Source organism: Leptosomus discolor, chromosome 20, assembly GCF_034619465.1.
Source record: "Leptosomus discolor isolate bLepDis1 chromosome 20, bLepDis1.hap2, whole genome shotgun sequence".
Classification (NCBI taxonomy): domain Eukaryota; kingdom Metazoa; phylum Chordata; class Aves; order Leptosomiformes; family Leptosomidae; genus Leptosomus; species Leptosomus discolor.
In genome coordinates this window covers 7,541,912-7,558,217 of record NC_141410.1, presented here as the reverse complement: position 1 = coordinate 7,558,217, position 16,306 = coordinate 7,541,912, and the positions used below count along the sequence as shown (strand labels likewise).

The window sequence follows — 16,306 nt, the reverse complement described above, 5'->3', positions numbered from 1 at the left end:
CGTCGTCTAGTCTAGCTAATGAGCTGTGCTCAAGGAAGGAGAAGTCTATCACAGGGACTGCCACTGAACTGTCAGGTTTGCCAATTGTGGCCGTCCCTTGGGACGTATGAATGAGTTAGGAGCAAGCCCTTTCAGGGCGGCTGTGGTAACCAGACACGCAGCAATCCTGTGTGACTGACTTGTGGGAAGAAGAATATTTTTTCAGCAACTTCTGTACCATAAGCCTCCAACCGGCAGTGTTTGAAGCCAGCAGCTATTGCTCCAAGACCCCTTCTGGTCCTGTCTTGTCCCCTGGTCCTCACGTGGAGCACCATTTGGACCCTCACTCCAGTCACCTCCCCTCAACCTCAAATGGCCCCAGCAAACCAGTCCCTTACATTCGCTGAAAGCCATCCTCCCAGCCCGGTTCTGGAGCCAGGCCTGCCAGCACGTTCACCACGCAGTGACTTAGAGAGGGGACCAGACATGGGGACAGACACCTCAGCCTCTTGGCCCCTTTGGTTCTTGGCCCCGTGAGTGAGGGTAAGCAGAGAGGTGCTGACAAAGGCCTGGGCTGCCCTGCCCCTGTAGGGCACCCGAGGGGAGACAAACCAACCTCCAGATCCTCAGGAGGTGGCAGCTTCCAGCGATTGTTAACCCAAGCCGGATTCAGACTGGGAGCAATGCCTTCTAAATGTGTTTCATTTACAGACATTAGCAGCAACTGCATCTTTAACAAGGAGAAGGATGAGGAGACTAATGGATGGAGACAATTAACCAAAATATAAATCAGTGTCAGAATGTCTGCATCTAGCAGAGGCAGCCAGGCGCCCGCGGGGTCTGGTGACTCTCGCAACACACTGCTCAAAGTGACTGCAAAGAGAGATTGCAAAAAGGGGGAGGGAGATGGGAAAGAGAAAATTTGGTCAAAATTTAAATCATTTTCAACAGTGCCTGCCTCCCCGTTTGCTGCAGCCCTCTCCAAAATAAGGAGGCAACAGGAACAGTAACCTCACGACAAATGCCATGCCCCATCCTCCTCACAGGGTGACCCAGAATGAGCCCTGGGTGTCTCTTCGAGATTGTCCATCCTGCTGACAGACAGGGTTTGCTCTGCCCGTGCTGTGAGCTGCAAGATCGCATACAGTAACCTTTCAGTGCTTGACATCAGGCATAAAAAAAAAAGTGCAGGTCACTCTGCAGAGGAGGTGTTTCCCCTGTGGTGCAGCACCGCTCAGCAGCACCCAAAAAAGGGTGCTCCAGTCGTTAATAGATTTAGCACAAGTTTGAAACTCAAGCTGTCATTTTGCTGCTCCAATTTTCTGCCCAGACTTTGCTGGCATGTCAGTTAACCACTTTGTGCTCCTGTTCTCCGTGCACATGGGGATGCACAGGGGCACTGCGCGAGTGGGAGGCATTAGACACCAAGAGGGAACCTGGTACTTGAGCAACGGGAGTTCCAGATAGATCTGAGATAAAAAAGAGAGAATGACATTCTCAGTAGACACAAAATTGCATAGATCCAGAAACTGCAAGACAGTTAGCTGAGGAAACGCTGAACGAACCTCGCACCAGACCAGACTGGATCAGTCTTTTCCTAATACTTAATCAAATCAAAGGCAAACTGGGAAAACCCAGTCAAAAATGTACGACTGGCTTTGAAGGGATGCAAAGTAGGAGATTGATGCCAGCTTCGGAAGAGAAGAGAAACTCAGAAAAGTAGCATGGGAGGAAATAAAACTGGAAAATATTTCTTTTTAAATATGTTTCACTGGCTCTCCATCCCCTTAACGATCACACAGTAAGTGCAGAGATTATATTAAATTTTACTGATCAATACAGTTGCTATAAAACTGTCCTGACCCTCTGCCCCTCCCTACAATAAAGAAAAAAAAATCCAATATGCAAAAGGAGGAATGTCAGGGCTTGCAGGGGAAAAGACGCAAGGACATTGATTCAGGCGGGGGAAGTGGAGCTCGGCGCAGGTGTGTGCCCACGCAGCCCCCACGGACCCTCCTACGGCACTCTGAGCAACACACATGGGGTTCCTCTTCCTTCCTCATTCTCAGCCTCACCGGACACCAGTCCAGTTCAAGAGGGTATTTCAACAGCACCCCTGGCTCAGGGAAGAGATCCACAGGCTCTGTTTGCTCTGCAGTGACTTCCTTCCACATACCATATGCACCCATTCTAGCCAGGCCAAGCCCCTCGCCTGGCCAGGTCGATACGCCAGGAATGACAGAGCCTTTGCAGCTCCAAGGAGATGACAATATTGCCAGAACCTGCAGAAACACAAGTGATTTTTCTTCTTTTCTGTTGACGTCCTCTCCCCTCTCCTCACCATCTCCCCAAAAGACAAGTTTCTGGCGTAAGGATCAGACCAGTGTCACAGCCAGACTGTTGTCAGGAGTCATTTAGCAACCAGCAGACAGTGTGAGTGTGTCGCTCAGGGCTACCCAAACTGGAGCATACGCCCAGGGACAGGACAAGCATGTAAATCAGTAAGTGACTGTGGGAAGGGAATAATAAGCTTTTTATGGAAGCCATTAAAAGGAAAACCCAGATTGGTCTATAAATACTGTTGCATCATTATAGCTCTGAGAAACAACCTTATGTAACAGCACAACTATGTAATGTCAGGACTGGTATAAAATACCCACTCAAAGGCTCTCATATTTTTTAGTTAGTATTTTTTTTTACACCCAAACCAAAACTAAGAACCAATTTCCAAAGAAACACATGCAGTCCAGCCCAGCCCTTGAAAAAAATCCACCTTCTGTCTCCCTACTGCACGCAGGTAAATCTGGGGCTCATTAAAAGGCCCTAGAAAGATGGACATGGCCTGGGGATTGTTGGCCATTGTGCTGCCGCCAGAGAAATACCTGACCGCAGCTCCCGCATAAAATGCCACCAGTATCACTCCTTTTCCCTTAACCTGCAATGTCCAGCCTCTGTGGGCCATTTAATCACAGACTCATTGACTTTAAGCCCCAGAAGGGACCGTTATATCTACATTGTCTGACCTCCTGCACAGAACCTGTCAGAAAATCACCCTATCGTACTCCCAGTTAATAGTGGCAGCTCAGAGTGGAAAAAAAAATGCGTGACCTGTGTCTCTGCCCACCAGGAAGCAGAGACCCTCCATCTCAGAACCCCGACCACACTGAATCGAGTAATATAATCTGTGTATTCCCAAGAGCTGATGAATCCTCTCAGCTTCTTCCCTACTAGTATGCAAACCTTCCTACCCAGACAGAAAAAAGCACATTTCACAAGATGACTGCTCCGACTCCCTGCTACATGCGCAGCACCAAATCAGTGCAGGATTAACCATCTTCCAGTCCAGCAGAGCTGAGAGTCATCTTGGGATAAGAAATTCTGCAAAATAACTTTCTCCTCAGCATGCCTTGGCTTGCCCTGGCATGGCCTTTGAGTGCCAGAGGTCCTTGAGCAGACAGGCAAGGTCACTGTCTCTGACACTCCCAGGCAGTAAGACTGGGGTCACTGAGTCAGCAGAAAGAGAGAAGGGATGTGGATCAGGGAAAGCTCGCAGCTCAGACTGATCAAGGGCTCTTCTCCCCCTCCCTCACTCCTGCTTATCACCTTGCACACAGCTCAAAACATCCAGCAACATCTCCCTAATCACGCAGCGCACAGCCAATACCTTTCCTCTCAGGTCGACAGTGGACAGAACAGCCAGAGCAGGATAAGACCTAAAGCTGGGCACAGGAGGATTTGGGTCAAGGATTTGAAGGCTCTGATCAGGTGACTAACAAAGAAGTGGACGGGGACGGGGCGTGCAAGGGGGAGCAGCAGAGTTTGTTTCACTGTTAAACAACAGGCAGCGTGACCCGCTGACAGGCTGTGTCACTTTTCCATCAGAGATAGGCAGATAAGCCCCAGGCAAAGAAGCTGGATGCAAGCGAGCATATGGATGCGCAGCTCTGAGGAGCAGAGGGGCTGCCTCCTTAGACCTCCCTGTGCCTTGCTGCCTCTCCCCACCCCAGTCCTCACGCTCCAGGTCCTCTCTGGCATAAGCTGGGCAGCCTCAGCTTCTCTGACCAGCCGCTTCATGAATTGCCATGTGGCAAACTGCTGGGAGGCAAGCTACCTTGTGAGGCACTTGCTGGTTCCCTCTCCTTGTTTCCCGAGTTCATCTCTAACTTGTCTATTTGCTGCAAAAGCCTAGACCCCGCATCTACCTGGCGACTATCATTCGTAGCCAGCAATGCGCTCAACAGGACTTTCACAGGCTCAACCAAGTGCAAACTGGCCCAGTTATTCAGGAATCCAGTTTGGGGCCCGCTGAAGCTAATGGAAAGACTCCCACCTACCTCCACTGCCACAGGAGTAAGCTGTACCCCGTGAGAATTTTGCACTCTAAGAAGCAAAAGCTCAGGGCACAGTTGCCTCTCCTTCCCTGCCTGCCTTGCTTATATTTTCATTGCCTTTTAAAACTTCATCATTGACAAAAACCCCCTCTCTCTTCTTCTTAGACATCAGTCTGGATAGACAACAATTTACCAACACCCCACTTCTTCCTCTTGGGTATCTCCACCTTCTGTTGAGATGTCACCCATCAGGCACAGGCGAAAGGGGAAAGACGAAGGAAGGGAGAAGAGGAAGGAGGGAGGGGTAAACAAGTTGTACCGACTGGACAGAGCTGAGAGGCCTGAAAACCCCCAGCCCAACCATGGGCAACTACAGCCCTAACTCTCCCTGTAGACTCACCTCGGGGCGAAAAAAAATCACCCTGCAACGTCCCAAGTAAAATGCTCATAAAATCTCATTAACGCTCATGACAGTTCATAAAAATGATCAGTAGAGCTGGCAACTCCAAAATTAGGTGGAAATAAGTATAAAGATGTTTTTTATTGTAATCCTGCTTTGTCATTCGGCTCTCTGCAAGCCCATAAATAAAAGTAACACAGAACCACACCACACTGATGCCGGACTGGAGATGGGGAAGAGATAAAGCACTGAGATGAAGCACAAACCCAGTCTACCATTACTGGCACCTTATTCTGATAGTTGGTTTTGACGTACACCCACCCACCACGGTGCCCCAAAAGCATTTGCCCACGGGGATACCCATGCTAGACATTTTAGTCCCGGATTTCCCCTCCTGTCTGCAGTGATGCAGGTAGGGCTTCTGCGATTGAAAATCTATCAGACAGGTGTAATGCATCTTGAATCCTGCATTTCCACCACAGCCGTAATCTTGGAGCCAAAAAGCTCACTGTGCAGCAGGATAAAGGAGCTCGGTGGCTTCTGAGAAAAGGAGGACACAAAGCTCTAGAAATAATGAGAGCCTGAATCCAAACAAGGTAGGGAAGACCTTAAACACAGTCAGTCACTTTACTACTCCTCCATCACCAGCAGGATACACCAAGCTTCCAGATGAGACACCTCACCCAGACTCGTAAGAAGGATGGGGATTACAAAAGCGTGGTGGAAGCACTGTGCAAGACCATCGTTGGCAAGGCGCAGCTCCTGGGAAGCACCATCCCCCTGTGGTGTTGGCACTGCTGTTCATAGCAGTCTCCTGCTCTTTCAGCCAGCCTTACTGCTCCCAGCTCTCTTCTGAGGCAGGAAACAGGAAGATCTTCTGCTATTTTCCTCTCATAAGGACATGGAACCCAGTACCCCAAGCTGGCAAGAAGCCTGAAGGTTAGTTCCAGACTCTTTTCTCCCGCCTGCCATTTCTTCTTAGTGTAGATGCGCATCCAAATACCCCTATGACCAGTCCCTTGAAAACATCTTTGACTTCTGCCTTCTACACACACACTTGCTGGGCAACAACCCAACACAAATTCACCAGAGTTCAGAAGGATTTTCCGTAATGGTCCATCTTCATTGGCTCGTCTGCCACAGCCACTGAAAGCTTCCGTACATTTTTCCTCTGAACATCCATCACGCTCATGCTATTGATCACCCCCTCCCCGAGCACAGGCTGCAGCTCACCTTGGCCACTAATGAAAAAAGTTTCACTAAGAGCATAATGAAGGCAACCACGGCAAGCAGAAATGCAGCTGGAGGGTGGGGTGTCACACACATGTGACATGCTCCTACCGTGAGTCAAAGTGCCTTTCATGGATACCTAAAACCGTCTCCATTCCGCTCTTCCCCTGCCTCCTCACTGCACAGACCTTGTGAGTCAACCTCCAGTACCCCTTGCTTCATGGAAGCGGCTCACATTGGATCCCTCCCTCACCCTAGAGCTTCAGTGTCTCTTTGTTTTCCTTTCCATCATTTCCCAGTGGCTTAGTGTGCTCCCACGCAAATTTAGAAACCCTTCTTTCAGTTCCCCAGTTTGCAATTAACACCAACCTAAACATTTCTGCTTACCCCAAATTTCCCCAAGTTCCTAGCTCTTCCCTGCTGGATCTCCAAACCCACCTCTTAAAAAATACTTCTGAAACTGTGTTACTTGTCAGAATCCCAGTCCCACTCAGCCTCACCCTCTCAGCTACGCAGCTGCTCCTGCTGCTTGCCTGCAAGTGCAGGGAAGGGCCAAACGATTCCTCTGCCTGCAGCACCAGGCAGCCTGGAGGTCCTGATTTTACTCCTGACAGGTTTTCTTGGCACATCTGATTTGCACCAAAATCAATGGGCTTGTCCTGCTGACATGTAGAGCGTTCCCTCAAGTTTTGGACTTGTCTAGATCCTGTGTTCCAATGTTCTTCAGTAACAAAATAGAAATGTTTTGCCCAGCCAATAAAAAGAATGCGTCGCTGACATGCAGCTGGTGTGCCTAATGGATATAAGGTCTCTTTAAATATCCCAAATTCTCCTCATTTTCTCAATTCATTAAGCCGCCCGCTTTGAACTGATGAAATATTAAAATGCTCAGATGAGCGATTTTAAATGGGTGATAGGCTGTAAGTTTAGACAATGAACGGTGGGAACTAATGATCTACAGGAATCACTCACATATCCCATGTATTAAGGACAAGACAGACTTATATTTGAATCCTTTCCATTTCACAGTAGGGTGTGAAGAGGGAGGTCAGAAAACCTATTCCAGAAACATGCCCTTGAAGTTTTGATCCGACACACAATCTAAAGGCAGAGGGATAAGATTCTCTTTTCGATCACTGTACGCAGCTGAAATATATCGAGAATGCTTCCCCAAAACTGCCACCAAACTTACTGAATAATCTCAACAACATAACAAGGTCTTAAGACGCCTTCACATGCTTGGTTTATCCAAAATCCTTTCAGGTGCCCTACAACAGGTCCATTATAACCCCGCTCCCAGGACAGATACTCTAGAGATGACAACACACAGGGGATAAATATGAAGAGCATTACTCTTGAATAAACATTCCCTCTTTTCTTGTAGGTATCTAACAGCTTTTCTGATCTACTTTATTTGAAATAGAATCATATTCTTCTAGCTTTAAAACGAAAGCCAAAACTAGTTTACCAGCTACCTATTCACTTTTACCATTTCTCTGAATCTCTACTAGTGCATGAACGGTCTCCTTTCCCTAACCCACCCCTGTAGCCAAATGAAGCTTCCTGGGAATGAATACAAGAGCAAAAAGTACTGCTAATGAAATAATTATTTCAGATTAAATAATACTTTCAGATTAAATAATACTTCTCAGCAAACCAACAGGTACTAATCCTCCCTGTTCATCCATTCTTCCCTACAAGGATGTTCATTCCAGAATCTGCACGAACAAGGCCACAGATAAGGCCTTGTTTGGCCTTATCCCTACAGGAAAGGGAGAAGCAAAAGCTACTCAGGCAACTCTGCTCTACGTGACTCCTTGAAAACCCCAGGCCTAATTCACGCACTCACACGGGCCTTGGGGAATGTCCTGCCAGCAGCTTCTGTGGAGTCCAGGAATACACACAACTTTTAGATCTACATTTCATCAGTGCCTTCCAGCAAGACGGTGTCAAGAACAACTTCCTTTGTTTCCTGCCAGTACCAGTCTTTTGGGGGGGTTTAGATCCACAAATAAAGGGAAACCACAGAGCCAGAAGTCTGTCCTGTTGCCATCTGAAGCCCTCAAAAAGCAGCTGATGGAACATCAGGCCCATACGTAGCAGCTTCTCCCATTTTATCTCAATAGCTACACTTTCAAACTTCACATGGATGCTTTGTGGGTCATCAAACACAAGCAAAGCAAAGGCTGCTCATATTGTTTTCTACAGAACTGGAGCCTTAGCTCCTTGGCTGAACCCTCCCGAATGCTCTGCATTCTGACACAGAACATTCCTGTTAATGTCTATCAACTATGCGGACTTGCTGTGGATTTACTTTACTTCTCTTCTTCCAGTTAAACAAAAGAACACATCCATTAACTTTTGGGCAACTATTGTCTAAAATCAAACAGGTATGTCACCGTTTGGTGAACAAACGGAGTTCACCCACCTGGAAAGTCTTTTTCTTCCAACATATTGTCTCCACATAGCCATGCCTTGACTGCCAACAACAGCGGCATTAGCCAGGAGCTTCCTTGTATTCATTGGCTTTGCCTTCAGGAAGCACGTCCTGGTTCATAGCTTTCACTTTAACAGTTACAAAGGTGAGAGCTCTTTGTACATTCCGCCAAAATGAGGATTAAAACATTTCCTTAAGCAGTCTACGTCCCCAAGCCACGGCAGAAATAATATGGAAGGGCCGAATTCAGCTTCATGTTGAGTCAGCGTCCTCCCCGTACCGACGTCCATTCTGTGGTATTTCACTGGGATCTTTTTAAGCTTTCTATAGCATCCAGTCCAGAGTCAGCTTCACAGTTGTCCTCCAAAGTCACCGTGAGTTATGGAAAGAGGTCTGCATACAGCTGGTGTCTACTCAGGCTTCTGTGCCCTGACTCTCAACCAGATGGGCAAAATCTGACTCATTCTGTTAAGTTCAGCTCACTATCAGCTTTTTCAATGGGGGCTACTGCTTCAGCCCTGCTGTCTGTTGGTGTCGAGGCAGAAACCAGGGACTGACACGGAAGGGTGAAGGCAGGTCCCCATTTGAAGGCACTCGTGTCCCTCTGCCACTGTCTGATTCTCCAGCTGTAACTTAAAGGCACTTATCTGACAAATACCAGCTCTTTTAGCAGCAGATGCTACAGACTGCAGGGCATTAAGGGATCGCATCAGCTTCCAGCTGCTAAAAACTTCTTGTGACCTTTCAGTACCTACTTCAGGTTTCCTAGGTCAAACGGCAAAAGCTTACTAGGATAAATAAATAAACAGACAGCCCAGAAGCCATCCTATATCAATCCTTAAAGGGCAGAGCAGCAGGATGCTCTGGCACTTGATAACGTTACCTGCATCATGCAGCAATACTTTCTGCTGAGTCAGGAGCAGCCTTGACATGGTCAGAACCATCTACTTTTCAATTCCCTCCTGCTTTCCCTTTCTCTCCCTGGGTATCCTTCCAAAGGAATGAGCTAAATTAGTGAACTTCCCTTCAGTTTGCTTCTCCTGTCCCATTTCCCATGTATTTTTCATCTGCTTCTTCCACTTGACCTGATTTGTTTAATGTTCCTCTTCCTTCTTGACTAACCTGTTTCATTCCTCCTTAAATACAGTTTTCTAAAAAGTGTGAAGCTGTACCACACAGACCTAACATGTACATGCAACTCTCCAGCTAAAACTCAGTCCTGGCTGAGTAAGGGTTTCTGCCAGCATTAAATCAAGATGGAAAGGCCCACCAAGTACGTTATAGTCATATTCAAACATACACGCACACACACACACGGACACAGAGGCTCTTGGCCAAATGTCTGTCTAAAACACATTCTAATACAGTTCATGCCCGTCCAGAAAGGCTGGTTACACCCCACTGTAATCTCTGTTTAAACTGGGGTTGTTAAAAGCATTTCATTTGCTCTGGGCAAATGATGCCTTTGTTTTCCTTCCATCTCCTCACGCAGCCTTCATGTGGCATACACCTGGATAAAATTATCCCCTGGCAGGCCCGGTAAGCTTGGAGTTCATACAGCAGCGAAGAGACTCTCTTGCACGCTCCTGCCTCTTTCCTTTGTCACTGTTTTATGCCTGCACCAGCGCAGGGCTCTGAAGACAGAAATACTGCCTCGGACAGTCTTTCAGGGCTGGCGTACCACGCAGCCAAGAGCCAGAGCAGGTGGCTGAACGTCCAGATGCCCAGCTCAGTTCCCTGCTGCGCTCCTTGTCTCTGTATGCGGCTTTAACCAAATTACACCATCTTCTCTCCTACCAGTCAGGCCATCTTTAATAAGGGCAACAGAAAACAACTCTTGACTTGCTGGGAAACAAGGGTGGCTTAATTGCACTGACAGTGTCTTGAAATTCTCAGGTGGGAAAAATGTTTATTCCACCCCGAGCTGCACCACTGCATGGTATTAACATGCATGGCCTCTTATCTACTGCTCACTCACCTCCCTGCCATTCCCTCTAGACATCAAGTGGCAACAAATAGAAGGAAAATCCTTTTCCTCTCTGGAACTCCTTTTTATTCCACAATTTATTTTCACGAGATGCCTCAGCCTCAGAAAGGTAATCCTGCCTGTGGTGCTGAGCAACTGTGACTCACACTGGAATCCACGGGAGCGGAGAGTAGGCATCTTGTGGCAGAGACCAGGCTTTAACCTTGTGTTTACTATTTCAAAATCTGACAGGTTTGTCTTGAAATAAAATAAGTGCATCATTTACTGAACAACTTTTAACACACTTCAGCAAATCATTCCATGTATGTCCATACAAGGGAGTTCTGCCTTAAAAAGGCAATTTTAAAGCAAGACTAGCTGTAAACAAAATCTCAAACCTGTAATAACTTCAAAGCTTAAAAGGGAAGGGAGCAAAGCACCTGGCAAGCCAAGGAGAGATCCTAATCTCCCCTTTCAGGACAATTCCCCTATCTCGAGCTTTTGGTTCTTTGCATAGAGAATGATTTGTACCCAATTAAATGTCTTTTTATCCAGGGCGACGCAGACGGCAATTCTAAGGTGGTTAATCCAATGAATCCAGGTATCCCCAGACAACTTGGAAAGGAAGATCAAAGACAAACTTATGACAAAGAGGCAGGTAAATTAAGATGGCAGTTCTCAGACCTGCTGGGTTTCAAGCAGCACGGTGACTGTGTATTCATGCAGGGGTGGTGCGTCGTAACGATTTCCTGGCGTGGGTTTGGGATGACCTGCGTAACTCCCATGTGCTGAATTATGCAGGTCACTGAGAATAAAGGTCAGCTAAACCCTTCTGCCACCCCATGATGTGTTTTAGAGACACCAGGTGTTTTACAGAACTGTGTGGCAATTTAGGTCACTTCAATACATACAACCTTTTTCTGTACAAACACATAAACACACAAATTACTTTCTTTGCTACACAGCATAACACGTGTTGTTTTCTTCTAAACTAGCCAGTCAGGCACAATTTTTGATAGTCAGACTAACCATTTAACCCGCAAAAGCAAAACTTCTGTTCCCTGGAGGAACTATCGATGTTTCTGCCAGGAGAGAGCAAAACTGAAGGGAACAAACAGTTAAGCTGAGGAAGCCCAAGAAGTGTACTTGCTGTTCATGGTTTTTTTTAAGATAGAGACTCTAATTTCCGAAGGTGTTTGCACCCTTAGTTGCCATTGTGCAGAACCGTTGTTCACATGGCTATTAATTAAGGCTTCTGTCAGCACTTCCATTACAAACCTCTGCCTTTTAGGAGTTTATAACTCAGCCATAAAACTCTGCTCTAGGCTGAAATTTATCATGAAAGGGTCTGCCTGGAAGGAATCCATTATTTCGTATTTTAGAGTTCCAAAAGCTTATGGCAAGAAACCAGGGATTTTATTCTAAAGGCTGCCATACAAAAAAACCTTCAGCTGTTTTTTACAGGAGTGCTGGGTGAGACATGCCTTCTAGACTGGCTTCTAGATGCTCACTGATCAGGGTGGGGGGCTGTGTTCTTAACATTGTAAATTTTAGGAATTAGGGGGGTTTATGCTTCAGGGCCAAAGTCTGTGCTTACTTAAATACCAGTGAACACCTCTGCCCTCGCTCGTTCCCTAACGGAGTATAAATCAGTACAGATCTCCCACCCTTCACTCCCCACTGCCTCCACTGAGCCTCATGGGGATGTCAAGACCTAATTCATACCCCGCTACTCAACTAAACATAGAGGGACTTGTGTCTCCAGTTCAGGCTACAACCTTCACACACCAGTGTTGCCACAGAACTGCCCAAATCATCCTCAGGCTGGGGGAGGGAGGGAGCGGCTAAGTGTGAACAGGTTAAAATGAGAGAGACTACCCGTCCTTGACTTCTCTGCTGCTCACTTCCACTCTTGTGCCACAGGGTTTTTTGGGGAGCACACAGCAAGGGGCAGAACTTATTAGCACTGCATTTGAAGGGCATGTGATGGAGATGGAAGTAATTTCTACTACTCTCTGCTCCTGTCACTGGTGCTTACATTTGCAAAACATTCTGAGGCTTGCAGATACCACATCAGCTGCAACACTGATAGGTATGTCTCCCTAAAGCTCTTAAACAATGTTCTCTTACATAAACACTACATTTGCTGCACTAAGTCCTATACTCATTAAGTCTTGTCACAAAAGTCATCAGATAAAATCATTTGCACTTCCCTGACCAAACAACCTGATCTCTACAGGGTATTAATCGTTTCTTAAATGTTTGTGAAGTGTCTAGCATGTCGTGGGCACTTCCACAAGTAATAATAGTAATAGTAGTAGTAGCAGTGGTGGTGGTGGTAGTAATATTTTCCTACTGTTTTTACACCTCTAACTCGACAGGAAGTTTACACAAAGCATCAGAAACTACTTTTAGCAAAACATTTTTAGTGGACTGCTATTTGCAAGACCAGATCCTGATTTCTACAACATCCAGATACGCATGAAGCACATACAGAGCCAGATTCTGGACTGCTGGACACCCTATCTACCTCCTTCTGTTCTGTGTTCCCCAAGAAGTTTCACAGCTGCACAGATTAATTTTTCTGGTTCTAGAAAACAAGCAGTACCTGCCAGGCTCAACTGTTTCGCTCTGATGTGGCAATTCAGGATAAAAGAGAAATTTCAAAAATCCAGTTTTCTTTTTCTTAGTGCAAAGGCAAATTTCTGCAGCTGTCTTTTTAAAGGATTGCAAAAGTTTATGACTACTAGCAACATGTACAGAAAATGCACTGTGCTCAGGATATCAACTGGCCAAGAGGTCACAAAGGAATATTCGTGTTTGTAACTGGGTATCTTCAATTTATTAATTTCCACCTTCTTAGGGTATCTGTTACTGCAGAAAACCAGACTTTACAACCAATATAACAGACTGGTTTGGCAATCCTTCTCTTCTCCCAATTCAGACTTCTATGTCACTTCTTTTATTTATGCTTTGTAAAATACTTGTCATTTTTTGAATGTCAATTTTTTCCCGAGCTGACTTATAAATATTCTTGCATTGCACTTTTGCAGCTCTAGTTCAACCCATTTATGTTTCACATTGCAAAATGCAGGGTCCTGTTGGTTCCAATACTTCAACACGGCCGTCGGACACCCACACGTGTAAGTTTTTGCAGGACCAGGGTGTCTCAGTGGCCTCATATCATCTAAAGCATCTGTCATCCAGTGATTCTTGCATTTGCAGTCACAGGCCCGCCTTTTAAGGCAGCACTGCTTCAAGCTGGCTGAGCACAACACTGCAACTCCTGAGCACTTCAGGAGCATCAGTCAGTTTGGCCTTCAATGAGCCTGTTGTGCAAAGAATCACTCTTGCAAACGGGACGCAGACTCACACGTCTCTCACGTCAGGCAACAGATCTGGGCCACCCCCAACCTTGCATTCTTCCAAAAAGGGACCAGCATAAACATATCAAAACCAATAATGGGCTTTCTTTACAAGCCTAATCAGTTTTCTCTTCCAGCATAATAACAACTGTTTTCCCCCACAGACAACTTTCCCCAAAAATAAAAACAAAAGAAAGGGTATGTGGTAAGGGGAGAAAAAGGAACAAAGGAGGAAGAAAAAAACCCACAACACTGACAGTCAGAAATGTTCATTTACATCTAACAGCATCCATACCCCAGTAACATATCATAAACTCTTAGCCTACCATACAAAGAGGGTGCCCCAAAATGGTACCTGCAAGAGGTCTCTCGGAAGGAGATGTTTAAATCCCAGTGGGTGTGTATCCTGTTAACAAACAAACAGAGAGGTCAATGGCACAGGCTGAACGCTGCATCTCTTGCCACTTAAAAGATCTGCTCCATCATGACAACCCGCCCACCGTCCTCTCCAGCTCCCTCTCCCTCTCCACCACAACTGCTGCCGCCTTCTGAGCTCTGGGGTGCTGTGACGAGCCACACCGCGCACCCATGGCAGTCCCCAGTGTCCACAGCAGGACTCGCTGCTGTAAAGGAGAGACCTGCCGGCGAGCTGAACGGCGGTGAGGGAACTTCTCCTTGCTGCAGGCAGTCTCCTTAACAGGTGTAGGGACCGCAGGATGCTGTCTGAACTAATAGGACACGCTCAGAGGAAGCAGAAAGAGCTAAGCATTGACATTTTATGAAGAAAACCCAAATATGTCTGTACCGTATTCCCTCCTCCACACCCGCCCCAGCTGTAAATAAATTATTAGCAATTTCCCACCTCGGAAATCAATTTCACCTATTCTGTCACTCTGCCTGCTGACAAGCAGGAACAGCAGAATCTAGATGAACAATATCCTAAATTAAGGCAGAGCAGCCAAGGGGGTTGGGATTTTGTTCATTTTTTTGTTGTGGGGTTTTTTTCCCCCTTGGTACTAGCCAGCATCCACACCAACCCACAGGGCTGAGGCAGATGCTTGACCTTCTGTGGTCTGGTGTCTCCACTCGACACCAGGGAGCACCGATCTCCCCCGCCAACCAGAGGAGGTCTGTGACCACCACTGTTTCTCCATGTCGATGTGACTGATGAGAACCCCAGCCATTTGAGCCCAAACTGGCAGCAAGCCCGTATCCTTGCACAAACCCGCTCCCACATCTCTCAGCACCTGCCCGCGAACATGCGGGTTCCTAGCTGGGCGCAGAAATCAGCTCCTGCAGATGTAGGTTCCCAAAAGCAGGAAACAGAAGTGGCTGCGGCTATCACAAGCAGCAGAGGCCCAAATGCACTTTTTGCACACTTTGTGCATCCCTGCAGCACTCCTGCCAACTAGAAAAAGCAACAGTGTGCAGCTGAAGACCACCCGACGGCAGAAGCAGCCTAATCTAAAACCTGCTGAAGTAAAAGAGAGCCTTTCTTCCAATTTGAAACTGCTTTGAATCGGGCCAGAAAACACTTAAGCATGACCAGTGAAGTCAAGGGGACTTAACTCGGGTCTAAGTGTCTGTTTAAGAGCTTTCCTGAATGGGTGCCCCCGCTTCAGCCTAATTCAGAAATCAACTGAAAGCAACTCTTAGCACGGAAGTAATTTCACATCCAAGACATGATGCTGCTGCGAGTTTTACTAATGTGACAGCGTACCTTTTGTGCTCTTCCTGCAAGACTGGCTCAGAAAGGGAGGCTGGTTGCTCTCTGAGTAGCTCTTTTAGGGGCAAGTAGTTCTTTCAAGGGATTGTTAGATTTTAGTAGATATTAACTTCCACCAATAAAACTGTGCTCAGAACTGCACTTACTAGTTCCACACATACCCAGTTTTTCCCATTTTTCTTCCTCAAAGGTAACAGTTTAGAAAACCTATCCCGGCTTTCCATCTTCCCAACATTTTATTTGCAAAGAGAAATGGAATAGGCACTTCCCAGCTACTGAGCTTACAGCAATAACAGTTGTTCTTCAGAGTTAAAATTCAGACAAGTCTTGCAAACTTTCTGGAAAGGACAGGCCAAACCGGGGCATTGAGCAAAATTTCCATGACCTGAAGTTTGGTCAAACGCTGGGACACATTTGGGCTTTCCAAGTAAGCTCATCTGAATCCAAAGTTCAAAGCAAATTCAAGCCAGCCAAGGCCCTTATGGCCCTAACAGGCCTGGGAGAGTCTGGCCTGTTAACAAAGAGCGGAACTGGTGGAGGGTGGTGAGCCTGATTTCACACCGCTCCCTAGAATACAAGATTTCCTACACACACAAAACCCTCATAAACCCCCTTTAATTCCAGCTCAGCACCTTGCCCTGTGCAAATCAGATTCTAGCAGCTGCACAGTGGAAGTGGGGAGAGCTCCAAATGCCGCACAGCAGTGAGTGCCGTGGGACCAGCTGGAAATCCAGTCTGAAAAGGAACCTTGTGCTTCTCCTGTTTCTCTGTCCATAAAAATTCTTCAGCGCCCTCAAAAAAAACCTGAAAGGGTTTGGCCCTGAGCTCTATGTCGATTAAATGCCATGTTTGTCTGACTAAACCTCCGTGGT

At 46.7% G+C, this 16,306-nt stretch overlaps 1 protein-coding gene across 2 annotated transcripts in view; it reads right to left on the bottom strand.

Moving 5' to 3' along the window:
* SAMD11 (sterile alpha motif domain containing 11) overlaps positions 1–16,306 on the bottom strand; it is a 123,806-nt gene that overhangs the window by 61,635 nt on the left and 45,865 nt on the right. For both annotated transcript variants that reach the window (XM_086476189.1, XM_086476190.1), the window contains exon 4: positions 14,064–14,114. In XM_086476189.1, coding sequence (XP_086332315.1) covers positions 14,064–14,114 — 51 coding nt within the window. The remainder of the gene's footprint in view (positions 1–14,063; positions 14,115–16,306) is intronic.